The following is a 21,740-nucleotide window of genomic DNA, read 5'->3' as shown; positions in this document are numbered from 1 at the left end:
TAGCATTAAAATTTGTCTTTTGTTGAACATTTTTTTCATGACTTATATCAGGCTTCATTTTTATATTTCTGAGTATTAATGTCAGTCATAAAAGAACAATATTTTATGGGTAGTGGCTTGTCTTTTGTTGTTGTTTTTATGACCCCACATGTCCAAGAACACGAGTGTTAATAGGTTTTAGAAATTCCCTTTCCCCTTCCTTGGATGTAACGCTGATTCTTTGATTTCCCTCAGATGAACGAGATGCAGTACAGAAGAAGACTTTTACCAAGTGGGTTAACTCCCATTTGGCCAGAGTGTCTTGTCGAATAGCTGACCTCTACAACGACCTAAGAGATGGATACATGCTCACCAGACTGCTGGAGGTCCTCAGTGGAGAGCTGCTGGTGAGAACACACACATTGTGGCAAATTATAATGGGCTTTGTGTCAATTTTGTTGTCTCTCTTTATTGTTCCATCATAGGATGGAAAGTGTTAAAGGTGCTGTATGAAGCCTTTTTTGAACATCAATAAATTATTTCAAAATAAGCTGTGATACTTGTATCAATAGCTTGTTGTTTATTTATACTATATTGTCTCAAAGCTTTAACTCAAGTCGTGTTTTTTTAAAGTACATTTGAAGTAATGTTTTTTGTTGATATTTTTCTTGATTCCCCCACAGCCGAGGCCTACGCGGGGTCGTATGCGGATCCACTGCCTGGAGAATGTTGACAAAGCTCTTCAGTTCCTTAAAGAACAGAGAGTTCACCTGGAAAACGTTGGCTCCCATGACATTGTGGATGGAAACCACCGTCTCACCCTGGGCCTTATGTGGACCATCATCCTACGCTTCCAGGTAAACACAAAAAACACAGCAGCATTGTTAAGATTACTGTATGACATTTTGTCACAAGTCAGTGATGTAGTGGCTAGTTGTTAAGAATCTTGACCTAATATCTTTTATTTTGGCAATGAGCAAAACATGTTTTAGTGTTAGATATAATTTTTATTATCACTTTTTAATATCAACATTGACGAAATTCTGATTTTAGTAATATGTATAATAAGATTTTATCCTGGATGGCTCGGTGGTAACAGAACATGCAGTTTAATAGTACAGCAAACAGTCCTTGGAAAAACAGAAATACAAGAGATGACCAGCTGTGTTTGTAGCTTGTTGTTGCTTTACTTCCCACAATATTCAAAAGGATTCTTGGTCAAACATGCAGAACTTGGCCATGTCTTGTTTTATTGTGTAGATGCCTTTTTTTTATGATTGCTGTCAGCACCAATGTCTGTGACAAATGCATTGAGTTTTTTCTGTACACCTTTAATGTGAAATAGCAGCTGAGTGAAATGTTAGGTTTTTCAGTAACTTAAAGACATACTGTGCATGATTTTCCTTTTACACATAGACTCATAAAATAATAAAAAATAATCCCTCTTGGTCATCACGTTTGACCCACTAGAGGTGTGTGGTGCTGTATTTTTCTGCAGAGACTCTGCTCTCTGCCTGCATTTTCTTTTCTTTTTTTCTTTTTTGGTGTTGGCTTTTACTTTCGCTAGAAAGCACGTTTTCAAACAGAAATCAACAATCCTGCACAGCGAGTTCTGATTCAGTACCTGGAGAGTGAAAGCTGAATTACATGTTACATTGGTGTTTGCTGGAAGTCTCTTGTGTATGTGACGACAATTTGAAACTAGTGTTGGGATAAACTACAAAATTGCTGCAAAAAACTACAATATAGAGAGGTACTCGGAGAATGTAAATATATTAAATGTTGAAAAATGTTTGGCCATAGATGGAATCAAACATAGGGTTTCATTTCATGAACATCTCAGGATTATGGCTTTAAAACTGGTAGTTCTGATATCAGCAGTATCCCGTGGGGGTTTCTTGCTAATAAAAGTACACTAGACAAAAAACAAAGTTATGGACTCAAATATTTGATTCTTCCTGTGGGAGAAGTGAGCTTCTCCATAAGTGCACTGAGATGTTGGCACATGTTCCCATGCTACTTACTGAAGCACAAGGATGCTGCAATCAGCAGTGGCTTCATTTAGGATGAGCTGCCAGCGGTACTGTTTGGGGGAGGCTGTCACAACTGCCGCATCATCAGTGTGCGACAGCGACAGCAGTGTTTGGTGGATAAAGCCTGAATGTCACTCAGGGCTCAGAGGCTTAGAGGTAGCAGTCGCCTTCCAGTCTGCTCTTCAACAAGGACACACACACATATACCCGCACTGCACTCGCTCTCCTACATACACACTTCATCAGTCAGACTATCTATCAAGTCACATACACACACTCACATCTTGACATGCACATACTATCACACACACTCATACACAGGTTTCCAGGCTTTAGCTGCAGTGATACAGGATCAGTTCCTGCCATGTAAGTACAGCAGAAGCCCACGGCTCCTCTTTATTACGCTTCAGTGCTATAGCGTGGCTTTGGCACAAAATGCCTGTTTAGCATTATTCAGACCCTTCTGTAACATTCACGGTACACAGCCGCCTAGTAGCTGTCTCCTGGGACTCAGTATTGTCATGCTAGGCCTGGCGACCTACCACAAAGCACATTTAACAGCTTTGCTTGCAAACTTAATATGTCAAATGACCCTCTGCAGGCCGGGCTAGTAAGGCAGAGAGAATTAATGTTCTGTGCATGCAGCAATGTAGGGGTTGACCAGTATTGGTTTTTCAGGGCCGATACCTATTATTAGTTGTTAAAGAGACTTATAACTGACATTTGGAAACAATATGCATTTACAATAAAACTGAAAATCTTTCTGTCAATGTTTAGAATTTAGAATATAACAAACTCCAACACAAAACTTTGTTTAAATGCCTTCAGCAAATGTTTAACCAAAACTGAAACTTTAAGCATCATATATAGCAAGTTCCCAGCAAGTTTTTTTGTATGTGAAAATATAAGCAAATGATCGTTTTAATTAAAATGTAATAAAAGTAGCTCCCTGAGGTTTTACAAAGTAATGCTGACACCTTCTTTACACTTTTTAATTAATAAATTTTATCAGCGATCATTAAAATATATCGGCCCCAATAATTGGCCAGGCCAATAATCTGTCAACCCCTTAGTATAATGGGACTCATAATTACAGCCTTAATGTTGAAATGAATGATGTGTGATGTTGACTCTTAAATTCTAGTACATGCTAGAGTTTGTGGTCCTATTATTTAATCATAAAATCACACCTTAAATAGACTTATTTCTGTTTTTTGTACTTCAAACAAAATTTACCTAAACAGTAAATTATCAGTGACGTTTCACAGGTGAATGTCAAAAAGATTGCCTGCCTTTTGCAGCCACTAAACCTGCACTAATAAGAAAAAAAGAAACCGTGTAAATCTAAAAGCACCTGCAACAGATGAAATGCACCCTTAACTGCGCTGCTAAGGCAAGTAGCCTTGTTGCTCCTGTGATATGTGCATGTATCTATATGAGGCAATATGCATTTATTTAGTGCAAGATGGTCCCTTGTCTATGCAAATGAACAAAACACAAAGATCAGTGCTAACAGCCAAACATGGTTACAGTGAAATTATTAGCGTTTTCAGAGAGTTGGTGGTGACTAGCACACACTGACAGACTGGGATATGATTTTTCTTGTCACAATAAAAATGTATTGCATTACGTTTTGATGAATGCTTCTGTACCTTGTTAGACAGGATCTGTAGCTCACGGTTATGAATTTTTTTCTTTTTCTCTCTGTCATTGCCCGTTGGAAAACGATCAGACAGAATAATGGCAAATTTCAGTGAGCTGCAAAACTTTATATCATTAGTGCAATATCTTTTGTGAATCGGACCTTGAGACGGGTCAGATAGAGGTTGAGCAGCCGCCAGCCATTAGCAGCCGCAATCCATTTTTTGTGAATTCACCCCTTAGTCTTTAATCTAGATGACACAGTTTAGATATATGCGCCACAAAATTGTTAAACAGCTGTAGTACAGCAAGGCTTTGGAGAGTAACAGGATTGGTAGCATACTGGATAGTTAATTCAGTTTCGCCTGATTTTTTTTATGTGTGTTTTGAGTCTAGCTAAGGATCTGTAACTGTACAATTTGGCCTTTCGTAGTATTAGCTGACTACTAGCTGTGCCACCATTAGCCGTGAGCTTGGCCGTCGTCCCGCTCTCATGCTCCCAAGAGCCACCAGTCGATGGCCTCTTCAATTTTGCATGCACTGAGAGAGAAGGGCAGTGCAGAGGACTGGTGTTCAGGAGTCTGTGTGTGTGTGTGAGAGAGAGTAATTATGAAAGAAGTGAGGATGGGAGAAAGGATGGTTAGCTGATAGAAAACAACAAGCATTGATGTTGTGGTAATTAAGCAATGGGTGGGTCTAACTGTGACCTTCAGTCAGTATTCACGGTCAGGGGTGTTTCCTCAGTCAAGTTTCTGATGATTAACAAGGGTTAAAATAAGGTTAAAATGTGTATCCTGTTCTTTATTTTACACCCGCACTCTTTTTCAGTGTCCTCATCATTTGTCTCTTTTCACAAGCTGCCTTTTATAATCCTTTAGGCTACTGCCATTCCTACTGTTTATTATCATGATAGCCTTTTCACACATGTGCTGAATTTGCCATTATTTAAACAGGCATTTAAGTTTAGGCAGAATATCTTATCCAGAATGACAGCCTGGAAAAGCCTTTTGCGGTAAGAGGACAAAACAGAAATGAAAACAGAAAACACACTTTATCAAGGCACCATGAAAAAGACAACAGTTTTTGGATATGAACAGAGAAAAGCAAATAAATGATTACAAATGAATGAAATAATGACAACACTGAACTGTACAGCACACACAGAAAATCTAAATTAGATATATTAATTAGATATACTTTGAGGATGTTTCAAACTAGCAATTGCAACATGCAAATGTTAATGATCTGTGTCTGGTTTTTTTGCCATGACACAATCGGTTTTTGTCCATAACTATGACGCTAACAGTATCTGACGCTCAATCCCATAGGTGAAGGCAGCTACAACTTTAAGTCCCTCTCCACTCAAAAAAAATATTTTTATTATGTTTACATCCCCTTAAATGTCTGATCTTACTATACTGGCTTGAATCTTTGCAGAGTTTGTGGATAGAGAGATGTTTTCACATTCCTCCTCTAAAGGGGGTGACCTTTGTACAATTTCCTGCTGAGATTCAAACATACTGAAGCCAAGTTGATTAGGTATGTCACTCACTAATAGGAGAGCCAATAGCTTTCTAATACTAGAAACACATATGGTGGAGGAACAGACTTTGACACAACACCGGCAAAGAAGCCTGAACCCTCAAGCACAGAGTTAGCACCAGCATAGTAAAAGTTTTGACAGCAAGCATGGTAGAGCGTGTGCAATTTGTGTATGTACCAGAAACGCCATTGTGGCAGATAGTACTGTATATTCCCAACCACTAATGCTGTGTCAGCAGTTAGCCAACAAACAACATCAACAACTAAAGGATGCTAAGTACACTTACCATTCTGATACATCTGCTGGTTGTCGATTTCGGTGCACAACAGACCTCTCATCTGAGTCTAGATCTGACTGAGGCTCAAACATGTATAGCTGAATCTCTCTGATGTTACCTCTAATGCTAATGGTAGCTATCTTGATGTGCAGTGCTCTTTCATTAGTCAACCTAGCGTAAACAGTGGAATGGAAATCAGAAAGCGGAAATCAAAGCCTTCACACAGCAGTGGTAGAAAGACCATTTTGAACAAAATATTGATCATAGCAGAGTATTTTTGTACTTTAATTAGTTAACTTAAACTTAACAGAACATTTAAGTATTACAAATAATGTAGTGTAAAGCAGGATGGAGAATTGTCCAGGGTTTGCTGAGATTATGTTGTTCAGGAGGCTTACAGTTATCTGTCCCTCTTGCATTTTGTCTCTCTTCATCTCCACCTCTTTACCCCTTTCCTCCCTTCCTCTGTGGTGAAAGTGAGAGTTTGCTTTGTCCAGTCAGCAGGTAGGGCCACACCACTGCAGTAACTGCACACAAGCGGAAAGAGTGAGCAAGACAGACAGAGAGGGAGAGAGAGAGAGAGAGGAAGGAGAGAAGGGAGAGGATTGACAGGCATAGGACGAGGTAATCCCAATGTATTTACAGAACCATTCACAAATAATAACAGACTGTTACTATTTGCAGTGAATTCAATTATAGTGTTGAATATGGTTAGCTGAATGCCCTTGTGTTGTTTGGTGTGTGTGTGTGTGTGTGTGTGTGTGTGTGTGTGTGTGTGTGTGTGTGTGTGTGTAGGTGCGTTTGCTCACCTCGCACACTGCGAGCTCATTTGCTGTTGACAATGAGTCTGCATCAAAACACATCAGTGCAGCTTTCCTGTATATTTGACAAGATATTTATATGCATAAAATAATGTAATCTTGTAACAGAGTGTAGTTTGTATTTGTTATTGGTGTGATGTTTGTAGTTCTTTAAACATTCCCTGTGGGTTTATTTGGGGCATTATCTTAACAATGTTGTCTTTTCTTACCCTTTTTATTTCAATGAGAGCAAAGAAGGAAAAAAATTAGTTCCAGCAGACACATTACTTTAAACAAACTGTAAGAATCATGTTGAAGTGTTAATCCTATTAGCGTTATTAACTTTTCAGTGTTAAACTGTACTACAAGTTTATTTTCTATGTTTTCCTCATGTTTCCTCATCTTCACATTAGTTGATGCATTGTTTATAGGGTGTCTGCTGATTCTTAAAAAGTCTCAAATGTCTTAAATTCAATTTTACATATCTTGGGCCTCACAAGTCATTAAATAGTCCCAAATTTAAATTTGTAAAGTCCTGATTCCCACAAACATCTTATCTAATTTCATTAATCCATCTTTTGATTTTGTTTTGTCAAAATGAGCCAAGCTCCTCTGTTGACATTTCTGATGTTTTCCTTTTTACTTGCACCTCTCTGTTGGCAAAATGTAGATTATCCTAACTCACTCTTATAACCATATTGGCACATAAACCTACCTCTGCACAGGACCACATATGCCATTATACTAACCTGCAATGCTTGAATAAGAAAAAGATCATGTGTCCAAAAAAATCAGTCTTAAATTTGGTTAAAAAAAATCTTGCAATTGTTTATTACATCTCAGAAAAGCATTAAATGTAAGTGCCTGATACCTGTAGACAACCTGTGTTTATATATTAATTATGATGCCCCTGCTGCTGAAATAATGTCTAATTCTAGTTTCAAAATGTGATACTCTCTCAGGATAATGAGTCACACAAAGGATTTTAGCATAATGCCAAAACTCATCTGGTCTCTGTGGGTTAATAGGAGCATTTGTATAACACTTTGTGTACCTCCTTGACATCTTTTTGTGTAGGAATTGAGTGTGTGTGTGTGTGTGTGTGTGTGCGTGCGTGCGTGCGTGCGTGTGTGTGTGAGTGAGTGCACACTTCTGTGTGCAATGTTGTGCCTTACAACATGGGTAGCAGCTGATTCCAGGGTGTTATGTCCCCAATTACCTTGGATCATGTCACTGTGATGTTATCAGTTGAATGGCTGTCACTGTCACCTATCGTCAGGCGTCATAATGGCTGTGCACCTCCTTGCACTGAAATCATCAGCTCCTATTGCTCTTGTCTGTTTTTACTGTTATGCTCTCCTACTGTGTGGGTTCCTGTGAGTTTTTAGGAATACTCTCAGGGCAATGTGACTCTGGCCTTTGCTCTATACTGGTTCCAGAACTCTTGAGTTGTCGCCCCAGTAAGACTTCAGTTAGCTAATAATGAGCTAGCTTTCTTAACTTGCTTGCATATGTTAGCCAGCCAGCTTGTGTTAATCAGGCTGTGTCCATAATCACTCCTTCATTCACTTGTTCACTGCTTTTTATGTATTTAAGTATAAATAAATCTGTTCTCAGAGGTAAATTGAAATTCCAGACACTTAACACTAGGGCTCGACCGGTTTTGGATTTTTAGGGCTTATACAGATTATTAGTACTTAATGAGACCGATAACTGATATTTGGAACCGATATGCACTTACAGTAAAAATGAAAAAAATTCATGAAATTTAGAATTTGGCTAGAGTAATTACTTTAAGAAGGAAAGGTAAAAGTACAAAATACATCTCAAAAACAAAAGAAAATAGACAAAAAAAGCATCCCCCCAAAACAAACAAACAAAACACAAAAAAACCTGAAATTTTCAATATCATATACCGCGAGTTCCCCCAAAAATGAATGAATACATATAACTCCCTGACGTTTTACAAAGTAAAAGTTCCTCCCATGCTGACACTTTCTTTGCATGTATTGCAGACTGGCTTCCCTGGTGCTGGTAGAGTGTTATACACACACTGTTTCATTAATTAATGGCCAATAATCTGTCAACGCCTACTAAACAGATTGTAGAAACAGTCTTTTGTAAGGGACAGGTAAATACCTAAAATGTGAATATATGTTCCCCCAAAGAAAAGCAGCACAGTACATAAAAATTTATGAGATCTACGTTTTCTCGGAGTGTACCACAATGTCTCGCCCACAAACTCTGAACTGTTGCTTTGCTGTGTTTTTGTCCAGATCCAGGTGATCAAAATAGAGACGGAGGACAACAGAGAAACTCGCTCCGCCAAGGATGCCCTGCTGCTCTGGTGCCAGATGAAGACCGCAGGGTGAGTAGTGAAATAAAAATACAGCAAACTGTACGCTGCAACTGTGAAATTCACAGTTATTTATGTAATGTACCAAGTCGTGTATGTTAGTATGAGTGCGTTGGTAATCCTAAGTTTACATTTCAAGATGTTGGAAAATCTCTGTGGTCCAGGTACCCTGAAGTCAACATCCAGAACTTCACCACCTGCTGGAGAGACGGCCTTGCCTTCAACGCCCTCATACACAGACACAGGTAGGTAGAAATCTGTACAGCATGCTAATGGACATGGAAAGATGTGTAACAGGTTTTCCTGATTCAGGGTTAGAGCCATATGAACATGATAAATTCTGTTTCATCATCTTGTGCCCTCCAGACCGGACTTGATAGAGTTCCACAAGCTGACGCGGTCCAATGCAACCCACAACCTCCAGCAAGCCTTCAACATCGCTGAGCAGCACCTGGGTCTCACCAAACTCCTAGACCCTGAGGGTGAGAATGTTAAACTGGTTTTTGTGTCAGTCAAACCTCAATACATACAGCAACATCCTTATTATACTTATAACAGTGCTGAGATAAATGGTTACTGTGTGTCTTCACCTAAAATTAAGCAGATGTTCACTCCTTTGCTCACTGTCTCCACCACCTCCCCATGGTGCAGATGTGAACACAGAGAACCCAGATGAAAAGTCCATCATCACCTATGTGGTCTCCTACTACCACTACTTCTCCAAAATGAAGGCTCTTATTGTGGAGGGCAAGAGGGTTGGCAAGGTAACAACTTACAGATACAGATACACACACAGACACTCTATGTACAAACAGCAGTGCTAGCAAACTAAAACACGAGTAACAATTAATCAGAGTATGCATAACAAAGAAATATAAAAACAGAATTGTAAACATATCTTTTTCTCACTCTCACTTTGTAGATCTCTCTCCTCATTTCTCCTTTTTTAAAACACTGAATCCTATTCCTCCTCTCCTAATCTGCTCCTTATCTTCTACCGTGTCTGACTCAGGTACTAGACAATTGTATCGAGGCAGAGAAGATCATCAACCGCTATGAGGCTCTGGCGTCAGACCTGCTGGACTGGATAGAAAAGACTATCGCGGTCATCAGCAACCAGAAGTTTGCCAACTCGCTGACTGGAGTTCAGCAGCAGCTACAGGCCTTCACAACCTACTGCACCATAGAGAAGCCCATCAAGTATGTTTTCTGGATTTATAAAATGGCATCTTGATATTTGAATGCCATTTTTGTGTGATTTATTGCAAGACACACAAACATAAGTATGCATATACATTCAGCAGCAGCATCTGAGTGATTGTCAACAGTGTTTACATTTGTTAACTAAAAGTCTCATTAGAAGTGAAACGACAAAAGTGTACAAGTCGATCATGTCTTCATGTGTGTAAATGCAAACATGCATGGAACACACTGGAACACGGTGCCACTGAGCCTTAAGCCTTTTGTCCAGCATCATCAGGATCAGCATTATTATCACACCCACAGGCATTGGGAGTACACTGGCAGCTATGATGATCCCCACAGACACACACACACACATGCTCACACAGACTATGATACAATATGTCTTGTTACACTCTGAGTTTATGTCCTGTTGAATGGCTTGAGTGAGTCAAGTGTTTGTGTCCAATACTAGCAACCAGCAGTTGACTTATGACTTATCCAACATGCAAACACACTGTGCATACATACACACACACAGTGATACTAACTCTACAAATGCACAGACACAGGCCAACATGCGCATACTGCAGTGTTTAATGAGCCTACAGTTCATTTTGAGATGTGCTGACAGTAGCAAAGTGCTGTTGTCTCCGGTATGTCAATTTTTTTTCTTAAAAAAGTTAATGACCATGCAGTTTCATTTTATCCAGCAGGATTTTAAAGAAAGTTCCACATGTCCAAAGAGCATACAACTTAATAAGCCTCATAGAGAAATGTGTACTTTTACTCAACATGAAAAAATTGACAGAAAATCAACCCACAGCTATTTTGATAATTTCTTAATCAGTCATTTATTAAGAATGCCTCAAATGTCTAAAATTCTCTGATAAGAATATGCGGCTTTATTTTGTCATATTTGATTATAAACTGACAGACTACCTCACAAAGAATTGATTGCCGCAGCAAACAGCACCAGTGATTGTGAATCGCTTGCAACCGCTATCTGGCCCGTCTCAAGGTCTGATTCACAAAAGATATTGCACCAATGATATTGCAGTGCAAACACGCCCATTAACTTTTGCAGCTCATTGAAATTTGCCAAGAACACAGAAGGCAAAACAGTGGAAGAGAAAAAGACACCTGAAACTTTCAGACAGGGAACTGCATGTCCTGACAAAGAAAGTGCTGAGGCATTGGTCAAAACTTCAGGCAAGGAATTTAAATGTTATAAAGAGAAACCACATCTGAGATCTTATATCCCAGTCTGTCCATGCGCTTTAATCAACAAAAATACCTGAAGAAGCTAATAATTTCACCGTACCTGCATGTGGCTTTTGGCGCCAATCTCTGTGAGTTAGACTGTTTTTGCAGTGAGGCTTGTTTGCATAAGTGGCAAATTTTGCACTGGGGTTATACACATTACCTCATTTGAATACATCCAAATAGCTCAGGAGCACCAAGATGCTGTTTGCTTGGCAGCGCAGTAATGGGTGCATCTTTCCTTTTGTTTGTTTGTTGATTTCTTTTTGTTTTACTTGTGCAGTCATTTTGTGAATTTGCCCCTGAATATTTGAAGGTTTTGGATTGTTCATCGTACAAAACAAGACATCTGCAGTCTTCACCTTGGACTCTTACACTCTTTTTTCACTTTTTTTCTGACAATTAATAGACAAAACAATCAATTCATTATGAAAATAATCGGCGGATAAATCAAAAAGAAAATAAATGTTTCTACCAGCCACAGATGACTTGCTTCTCCGAATAAGTACTTTTCAGACCTTTGACACAAGGGTCCATGTGCACGCTTAATATTCAAATCATATTTTGACTCTTTTCAATGTTCAGAAATTAGGGTCCTAGGTGTCCTTTAGATAAAATATAATTATTTTTCATGGAGTGGCTCTGTACTTGTTCAGAAAATGTTACCAAATTTGTTCAGCTGTAACAAACACTCCGGTTTTCATACAGTAGACTCCCCCAGAGTGATGAATGGCCATGAAGCTGGACAGCAGGGCAGTAGAGTGAGCAGAGACAACGAACTTTACCAGGAGTCCTCAGACATCCCTGTCAGCAAGCATTTATGTTCCTGAAGTGTCCTTGAGCAAGACAGTCAAACCTTGACCAACTTTGTGGCTGCAGCTAAAGTTTTATATTTAAGTCTTTCAGTTTGTCCTACAGAGGAGGGGATTGTAGAGAGAGACGTCGTATTGTGAAACAACATCACTAACCAAAGTTTTCTGTTTCTTGCTCAGGTTTCAGGAGAAAGGGAATCTAGAAGTCCTTCTTTTCACCATCCAAAGCAAGCTCAGAGCCAACAACCAGAAACCTTTCGTGCCTCGTGATGGGAAGCTCATCTCAGACATCAACAAGGTCAGATACCCACCAGCTCAGTTGTTGTTTTTATACACACTATTTAACCTTTTACTAAACAATTAAGTGACAATTCATACAAATGAGTTATTGATTAATAAAACATACATCACTTTATAACAGTTGAGATCAAACCTGCATCAGTTTCGAAAGTTTCCACCTTACATTATCATGTTTATGTGGTGCCATCTTAAATTAATCTATTAATCTTTTGCATTATTAAACACCTTTTTTGGTCATTTTTTTTCCATGCAGGCCTGGGAGAGGCTGGAGAAGGCAGAACATGAAAGGGGCGTGGCTTTGCGCAAGGAGTTGATTCGTCAGGAGAAGCTGGAGCTGCTGGCTCAGTGCTTTGACCACAAAACCACCATGAGACAAGCCTGGCTCAATGAGAACCAGAGACTTGTATCGCAGGTAGGAAGGGACCATGTGCAATATAAACATCCCTCTTCCAGTGAAGAGATTGATGATAAGCAAAAGAGTACACCTTTTGACTGCATGGGAAAATAGGATGCTAATTTATGTTTAGCTCTCACTCTCTCTCTCTCTCCACTCTCTTTTTCTCGGCAACACACTTTAAACCACCGTCTTTTCTTATATCTTTTCAACACTTTCAGGACAATTTTGGCTATGACCTACCAGCAGTCGAGGCAGCAATGAAGAAACACGAGGCCATCGAGGCAGACATAGCCTCATATGAGGAGCGAATTGGCGTGGTAGTGGAACTTGCTGCAGAGATGGAGTCTGAAGGATACTATGATATCCGGCGAATCTTGGCACGAAAGGAGAACATTCTGGGCCAGTGGAGTCTGCTGAAGGAGCTGGTTGCTGGGAGAAGGACCCGGTTAGAGAAGAACCTGGCCCTACAGAAGACTTTTCAGGACATGGTCTACATGATTGACTGGATGGAGGACACACAGGTACCAGAAGCTATGTGAGAGAGAAAAAGACACTCCACATTATTCAGCAGTTGAATAAAGACAGAGAAAAGAAATAGTGGACATAGAGAAAAAGGGTTCTCCATAGTTTAAAGTTGGAAAAATAGAAAATGGAAATCCAGAAAGACTCAATTTTAATTACCTAAAGTAAATAGCGCAAGTGCATTTAAGCCGTGTCTACACTTTTGCTACAATGCACAATCTGCACAGAAACTAATACCGAACAAACACAAAAAGACTAATAAAACTTAAGTCCAACAGCCAAAAACAATTTGAGGTTTTAGTCTCAAACTATATGATTTTTCAAAGACTGGAGATCTTGCAGGGTCACTATTTGTAAGACTACAGCTAGATTCTTTTTGAGATTATTTCCCATTCTGCTCCTTGTGGGAAATATTACGCAAAACTCCCTTTTAAGAAATATGTCATATAAACAATTCCTTTTGTATCTGCACATACACATAACTCTAGAAATGCAAGATAAATGACATTTAATGACAGGTATTCTGGTCAGTTTAAGGATTAATATAATCCATAAAGGTAAACTCTACTTGTGTACAAACTTTACATTGTTGTAAACACGCCACTGTAGGTATATCTTACAATCTGAATAATGCATCCACTAAATAACAGGAAAATACTACCATTCTGCCTTAAGATCCAGTTCTTGGTGGTCAATGAGGCTTTCTGCTGTCTCAAAATAAAGCATATGACTACACACTTGTGGCAGAGTTGGCCACAAGTACAATGGCCAACGCAGGTGCTGGCCATGAAAATGACAAATATGTCAGTCTGAAACCAGCAATCACAGTTGCTCCGGTGCTGTGTGCCGCTCGATGCCGGCTGTAATAAAGCATTCCATTTGCAATGGAAAGTCGAATTTCTGAGTTCAGAGTCGGAAATTTCAGCTGGAACGCTCCCTAAAATCTGTCTTATGTCTCAGAAAGTCAGAGAGACCTCACCCAACCCTGACTTCAAAATCCAAGTTAACCCGAGTGTGACGTCATTCCCAGCACAGACCTCCACCTTCTGAGCTAAATGGAATGCAGCATAAAATATGGTCCAGTGAGTCAAAGAAGATTGATACAGTGCGAAGATATGTTTATATGTTTTTTATTTATCAAAAGAAATTAAGACAAAGGGAAATGTAGTAAGAGGGAAGAGAGGAGAAAAAAGTAGAAAATTAACAAGTAAAGAAACGACATGCTGTTGTTCAGTGACATGACATGTTCCCTGTCCCCTCTTGCTCTCCCTCAGGTTCAGCTTCTGTCGAAGGACTTTGGGAAGCATCTTTTGGAGGTGGACGACCTGCTGCAGAAACACAGCCTGCAAGAAGCTGACATTGCAGTCCAGGCTGAGAGAGTCGAGACACTCAACACCGCTGCACTCAAATTCACCACTATAGAGGGTATACACACGCACTTTTTTTTTATATTGTGTATTGCACTTGTGAAGTGTTTCTGTATCTGTCTTTAGCTTTAAATGATAACAAAAGGCTTAGCAATTTTTAAAAATGTTTTTAACTTATTTTGCCTGTAAAGAAGGCTGGCATCAAAAGAAATGCAGTCTTTAACTGATCTTTTTAGAATGACTTGAAAGGGAGGATCTGTACAGTGAGACTTCTATTATGTTAACATCTGACTGCAGGATGCAGAATACCGATGAACTTGAAAAATTACATTTTTAAAGTACATTACTCAGAGCATTTTGGATAAGGTATATTAAATTAGCATATTTTGACAGCTAACTGTGAGAGCTATGTGGTATGCACAAAAAAAAAAATCTGCAATAATAATAATCTAATGTTTGGTACTTATTAGTAAAAATATGAGTTATTTGAATCAAGAGGCAACAATTGTTTCTGAACTGTTGCTCGGTGTCTGTCATCTTGACTAAATAAAACAGGGAGGAAGAAATGATCCACTATGGATTTCATTTAGCCAAGTGAAGATTTTTTTTTTCATGGTCATCAACATCATGTTGTTGTTTCCCAGGTTATCAACCGTGTGACCCACAGGTGATCTGTAACCGTGTCAACCATGTCTCTTCCTGTCTGGAGGAGCTGAAACAACTTGCAGCTAAAAGACGAGATGAACTTGAGGAGTCAAGACAACTGTGGGCTTTTTTTCAGGTAGGACGGGTCAGCAGGATGCAGCAAAAGGCAGGACAATATCTTTTTAATCATTCCCAAGAAGCTACAACCCAACAACTTATCAGCATAAACAAAGCAAAAACCTTGTCTATTTCTGCTTTAATTTATCTGTTATACTCATTAATCTCCATCTCTGGCAAAGGCTTTCCAACAACTTTGTTAGGTCTTGAAGAGTTTATGTTGTTTTTTTGTACAGGTGAGTAAAATTGCAAATCAGAGTAGAAATGTCAGCTGAAGAGAAAATAAATCACACCAAAATGCTTTAATATTTATAGCATCACTTTGTCCATTGCTTGCTTTGCATGAGAACAAAATGTTTTGCAGTGCTGGTCATTCCACACCTGAGGACATTGTTTTGTATTTTACTGCATATTTATACTATAGTGTTTTAATATAAAACAGGTGTCTCTAGTAGGCTGGGAGAGAAGGTCAAAAATCTTAATTTGGTTAGTTACTCTCATACAAAACAAAATGTTAGATTAAGTTGCCATTTTATATAATTTCAATAATCAGATATAATTAGAATTTCAACAGTAATTTTTCATCTACCACTTATCTTTAATCCTTTGTTATATTCATCATTTTGTGTCACTCGACAGTCCATATTAACGCTTGGCCTGTGTCTCTCCTGAAAAATGTGTCATCACATTGATAACACAGATTTGATTTGATATTTTTTATTTCAAACATGTACAAAAGAAAGAAAAAGTAATGAATGTTAGTGAATAACCATATAGAGTAAATGATGAACAAAATCATAGTATAATGACAAAAGTGTGTTTCTTTCTTTTGAGTCACTAATTATATCACATTACTGATTCATTTGGCTAATTCCCCCTCTGCCTTCTGGGAGGCTCTCAGAAACAGTGCGATGGGTGTTAGATGGACTTCAAGGATTACAAGGACTGTTTATATTTCTTTATGTATTTATTATATACATTGATTTTTCATTTCCTTTTTTCCCCTTCAGCAAACTGAGATGTGCCTTCTGCGTTCTCTTTTCCCATTTATCCGTTGCTTCACATCTTTGTGTCCTCTTTTTGCATTTCTTGTTTCTTTTGTTTAAGAATTATGATATGTCTGTTTTCTGTTTTTTAATTTTTTTTTTGTTAAAATGTAAATTTTGTCTGTCTGTTTGTTCTCCTGTTAGGAGCTGGAGGAGTCAGAGGCCTGGATCAGGGAGAAGAGCTCCATCCTGGGGGCTCAGGGTTACGGGAAGGACCTGAGCAGTGTGCTGAAGTTACTACAAAAACATAAGACTCTGGCTGGAGAACTGCTGGCTCACCGGTCGCTGCTGCAGGTGTGTGTGCATGTTCGTTTGTGTTTTTATCTGTGTGTGTGAGAATGAGCACCTGGAATACACCTACAGGACCTGGGGTTTCTGTTCTGAACTTCATGTTCTGAAGTGAATTTATGTATTAGCATTTATAAATCACTTTTTTGCTCATCTACAAAAAAAATCCAAATTCACTTAGTAGAATAATTTTGCCTTTTCAGTATTTTCATTTGGCTTTTTAACAGTTTGAAACATCGATAATTTAAATACTTGTTATATAAACCACATTGCTCACCTTATATTTGAATAATTGGCATTGTGCTTTATTTCTTGTTTGTGAACCTGTAATCGTTGTCAAACACCAAATCGTTTTAATATCATATAAAATTGCTCGTCAGTTACCCATCCATTAAGGGCTCTGACAAACCAAATCGACAGTTGGCCGTTGTTGGGATGACAGAGAGCATCTATCACCATAGTATTTGAAGTGTATCCTGTACCACTGGCGCTAATCGGCCCTTGTTGGCTTTTTTTCAGACGATTCACTTTGTTGAATTACCATCAGAACCAGCAGCACCATAAATATCCTTTGTACTTCTAACATCAGGTTGAGCTGTTAATGTGCTAACTGGCTAACTAGCTATCCTCCCAGTTTTCTGGTTTTCTTCTTTGAATGACAAATGCAGACTACTGCAACCTGCTGGTATGGAGAGTTATTTTCTCTCATGCAGGTACAGAACATACCTGCCAATTGGCTGTTGGCTGAAGTGTATTCAAGTGCAACTTTTAGGCCAAGACACAGGCATAGCGATGTCCTTGGTCACTGCTAGATCTTTGATGCTAGTTTGGTGTATCTGGACCTTAAGAAACAAAAACCTTCATGAAGCCTAACAGGAACACGCTATGTTTAATTCAGTGTAGAGGTCCAAGTTAAAAAAAGAGACTGACAAAGATCAATATTACCAAAGTATCCTAATGTCAGAGATCAGGGTTCCTTCATTTGGCAATTGATAACACTGATTATTACTGTATGTTCTTTAAGACTGATGTGTCAAGTGCCAGTTACTGCATTTTCTTAGAGTTATTATAGAAGAGGTTTGATCATATCTTACAGGTTCAGGCTTTATGCAGTGAAGATGTTGGAGTTAAAATATGTCAGGAGTAGCAGCACTGCATGTTAATGTGCATGTGTTATTCTCATTCCTTTTCTACTGTGCTTCTCAGCTCTTCAACATGTGTTCGCAAAACATTTTGGTCCATTCAAGACACTACATATTACAGTGTATTTTTATGCATTCTGGCAACTTGGAAGACACTGTCTCATGTGCTCATTAGAAGACCTTAAAAGTCTCACGATAGCAAATTATCCGTAGAGGCTGCACTCAGTTTGTCAAATAAAAAAAGTCCCACTCTACTTTTGGCTAGTGTTGCACTTTACTGCACACAGCAGTGCAGTGTAGCAAAGTAGTCTGGAGTAACACTGTTATTTCTCCATCCTGCCCGGCTCCTCCAGAACACCATGAAACGAGGAAAGCAGATCCTGAGCGAGAAGAGCTTTGGCACAGCAGGGATCCAGGAGCATATTATGGAGGTGAAGAGCGAGTGGAAGAAGCTGGAGGACCAGGCAGCGCAGCGTCTTGGTCACCTCCAGGAGGCGCTTAACTTTTTTCAGTTCTCCACTGAGACAGACGATCTGGTGGCATGGCTGCAGGACGCTTACCGCCTGGTCTCCAGCGAAGACTTTGGGCATGATGAGTACTCCACCCAGTCTCTTCTGAAGAAACACAAAGGGGTCAGCGAGGCTGTTGACAAACATCGTCTACATGTAGTGTCATTGCGGAAGCACATGGTGGCGCTGCCTCTGCAGTACCGTGAACAGGAGGTGAGCGAGGAAACTGTGTACTTAAGTATAAGGTATTTTGTTTGTCTTTCATCTTTTCTTTAACCCCTCTGTGTCCTTGCTTTTACTTTTTCCTTTCCTCCTATCTTTGCGTCTCCTCTCTTGTCTTCTCCCCACTCCTCTCTGCAGGAGGTGCAGATGCGTATGGGGGAGGTGGAACAGCTGTACACCGAGGTGGCCGAGGTGGCGGTGCTCAGACAGCAGTGGCTTCACGACGCCCTTGCGGTCTACCGCATGTTCAGTGAGGTCAATGCCTGCGAGCTCTGGATTGATGAGAAGGAGCAGTGGTTGGACAAGATGGAGATCCCAGAGAGACTGGAGGACGTGGAGGTGGTGGCACACAGGTGAGGAAAGGGGAGGGGAGATGGTTTTGTTGAGATTAAGCAGTTTTAAGTTTATGGCCTTTGCTAAAATCTCTTAACCCATGGTATCCCCCAATGCCACCTAGGTTTGAGAGCCTGGACCAGGAGATGAACAGCCTAATGGGAAGGATCTTGGACGTTAACCAGATAGTTCAGCAGCTCCTGGATGGAGGCCATCCATCCTCTGCAGAGGTTAGAGGATGTCAGGACCATCTTAACTCCAGGTACTGAAATAAAACTGACCTCTCAACAGCTGCAACATAAAACAACTACAGTCACTATTACATGTAGCACTTGTCGTTCTACTTAAATAAACCCTCACAGCAACTTTACAGAAAACACGAATGCTTAGCCAGCAAGTCTGTTTCTACTGGTACATGGCATTACAAGTCACTCTAATACTAAACTGAAAATACCACCATTACTGTTAGCACTCCTGCTACAAATTCTTCTAGATGTTATTCATACAGCACGTTTGAAACACAGGAAATTCAAAATGCCTGCTTGAGGCACAGAAATACATTAGTCAACTAAAACTCAATGCAGAGAAAGACAAAGTCTACAAAGGTAAAATAGAGTTCATCAAATCAGTATGATTGAGGTTTCAGTGCAGTTACAGTGCAGTAATTTATATTCCCGATTTTAATTATGAAAGTTTAATGTATTGTTATTGTTTCAATTACTTGTTGTATTAATTACTAATCATATGCAGCCACTTAAAATAAATAAATAAATATTAATAATAATAATAATAAAATCAGTGTCAACGAAGCACTACACTGCAATACTAAGCTACAACTACCAACATCATAGACAGCATTTTTACAATTATTTCTTCGTAAAAGAAAAAAACAAAAAAAAAAAAACTGTTTCACACGCATAAAATAAAACAGCGTGCATTCCTTAATTGGTCAGCTTTAGCCACCAAAAAAAGGCTCAACAAAGGCTCAACATCAGTTTTAGTGTACACTATTTTGAAAATATTTTCACCACTTTACTTTGTCATCAGACAATCCTTTATAAAGGGGAACTGAGGCTGTTACCCTAAAGCCACAAGACTCCATTGACAAAAACATTCATTTAAGTTGGTAGAACACGAGAGTTGCTGGTCTCTATCATTAGTGTGTTAGGTAAAGCAGTGAAAATGCACAGAAGCGATTGTTATGTTATGATAATTAGGTCTGTCCAACGTTTCATTGCTATTCTGTTGCTAGGTCAACAGCTTTGGTCCCATTTTTTTTCCTGACAGCTACTGCATTGATAGTAGCATGTTTTTTTGTGAAGTTGAAACAGTTTAGACAGAAAGTAACAAAAATGCACAAAAGCACTAATACTCATACACTATCTTTATACGCTTGCTAATACAGATAATAAAGTGACACTGGTACTTCTTAGAACTACAAAGCGAGAGTTTGGCCATCAGATCAGCACTAACATAGATCTTTTTTTCTGTCATAAGCCAGTAACTACTGATTGTTGCTGCCAAAGTGCTGATAAGCAGGGCACTGAAACACTTAAAGAGAAGGGAGAATAAGCTGAAGGACAAGTTTAAGTAAATTAATGTCTGTCTTTCTTTTTTTTTCATTAAAGGTAATACATAAATCAGTAGTTCAGTTTTTAAGTTTTTTTTTTTAAACTTTCTTTTTATTGATTTTTTCCAATAGAAAAAACAGAACAAACATGTAAATATACACACAAAACAGGTACAATAGACAGGGTCATCCATAGCAAAATACAATGGCAGGTTAACAACGGGCTGGCAGAAATCAGGCTGATGAATCATGTCTAGGGGCTAAGGCACCCATAGTTCTCCAGTCCCTCTCAGTCCACAGTGGATAAAATAAATTAGAAAAAAAAAAAAAAATACAGATTTTCCCACACTGAGTATGCAATTACCTCTCATCTATGTAGTCCCTCCATTTTTTCCAGTATTGGTCACCTTTTTCAGTATTGTATCTCAGGGAAAATGTCAACCTTTCCATGTTATAGATTTCTTCAACTATTCCTGTCCAGTCTGAAATTGTTGGACACTCCTTGTTCAGCCAATTCCTGGTTATTGCCTTTTTGCTACTAGCCAATAATATTTGTAATAGATATCTATCTTGTTTATTTATCTCAGTTGGTATATTTCCTAAATATATAACACTGAAACTGACATCTGGCTGCAGATTGATTATTGAATTGATTGCTGCTATAATGTTTTCCCAATAAGATGAAATTGTGGGACATTCCCAGAATATGTGAAAGTGGCCGGCTGACACATTACCACACCCTCTCCAGCAACGTCCCTGGGCTGGGTTATTGGTCTGTAAACTTTTAATTCTGGGAGTTATAAAGTATCTTAGGGTGTTTTTCCAAGTGAATTCCCTCCACAGATCTGAGCTAGAAGTAGTGGACATTGTCTTACAGATATTAAACCAATCATCTTCAGATATCTGTATGTTAGCTTCCTTTTCCCACCTTGATTTAATATACATTGTGGAGAAACCCCTGTCCTTCTGTAAAGCTAAATAAATCCTGGAGATCAGTTTTCTGCTCAAATTTCCTTTATAGGCTTTAGCGAATATCTCTATCAGATTAATTCCTTCTTCTCCAATTGTTTTGATGTTTTTATTAAAATAATCTCTCAATTGAAAATATCTGAAGAGATCCTGTTTTTCCAAGTTGTGTTTTTTCCTGAGATAGTCAGAAGAAACCAAGACGGTATTAGTAGAAACTGTACAGTAAGAGGTAATACCAAGGTTTGTCCAATATGTAAATCTGCTGTCCAGTTTGGCTGGTGTGAAATCTGTATCGAATGCTACCCAGCGTAATAGTCATGCATTTCTTTCAAATTTAGAGTCTTTAAGAATTTTGTACCATATGTTTAAAGGGTTTATAATCAAATTAGTTAGTTTATCTGTCGATAAGTACTTTTTCAAGAGGAAT

At 38.9% G+C, this 21,740-nt stretch overlaps 1 protein-coding gene across 3 annotated transcripts in view; it reads left to right on the top strand.

Moving 5' to 3' along the window:
- Window positions 1-21,740, top strand: part of sptbn4b (spectrin, beta, non-erythrocytic 4b) — a 96,857-nt gene that overhangs the window by 15,319 nt on the left and 59,798 nt on the right. For 2 of the 3 annotated variants that reach the window (XM_088079300.1, XM_088079299.1), the window contains exons 3-18: window positions 235-386; window positions 663-836; window positions 8,550-8,641; window positions 8,794-8,874; window positions 8,996-9,111; window positions 9,281-9,393; window positions 9,642-9,829; window positions 12,067-12,184; window positions 12,440-12,598; window positions 12,802-13,104; window positions 14,380-14,530; window positions 15,117-15,253; window positions 16,425-16,574; window positions 18,064-18,432; window positions 18,580-18,794; window positions 18,899-19,036. In XM_088079300.1, coding sequence (XP_087935426.1) covers window positions 235-386; window positions 663-836; window positions 8,550-8,641; window positions 8,794-8,874; window positions 8,996-9,111; window positions 9,281-9,393; window positions 9,642-9,829; window positions 12,067-12,184; window positions 12,440-12,598; window positions 12,802-13,104; window positions 14,380-14,530; window positions 15,117-15,253; window positions 16,425-16,574; window positions 18,064-18,432; window positions 18,580-18,794; window positions 18,899-19,036 — 2,656 coding nt within the window. Of the gene's footprint in view, window positions 1-234; window positions 387-662; window positions 837-2,161; window positions 2,379-8,549; window positions 8,642-8,793; window positions 8,875-8,995; window positions 9,112-9,280; window positions 9,394-9,641; window positions 9,830-12,066; window positions 12,185-12,439; window positions 12,599-12,801; window positions 13,105-14,379; window positions 14,531-15,116; window positions 15,254-16,424; window positions 16,575-18,063; window positions 18,433-18,579; window positions 18,795-18,898; window positions 19,037-21,740 lie in introns of those variants that run through there. The other variant, XM_088079301.1, reaches the window with a different exon arrangement.

This window comes from Plectropomus leopardus, chromosome 6 (assembly GCF_026936395.1).
Source record: "Plectropomus leopardus strain MGB_pleo_1.0 chromosome 6, ASM2693639v1, whole genome shotgun sequence".
Taxonomy (NCBI): domain Eukaryota; kingdom Metazoa; phylum Chordata; class Actinopteri; order Perciformes; family Serranidae; genus Plectropomus; species Plectropomus leopardus.
The sequence above is the reverse complement of the archived record's forward strand: the minus strand, read 5'-3'. Positions and strand labels throughout refer to the sequence as shown.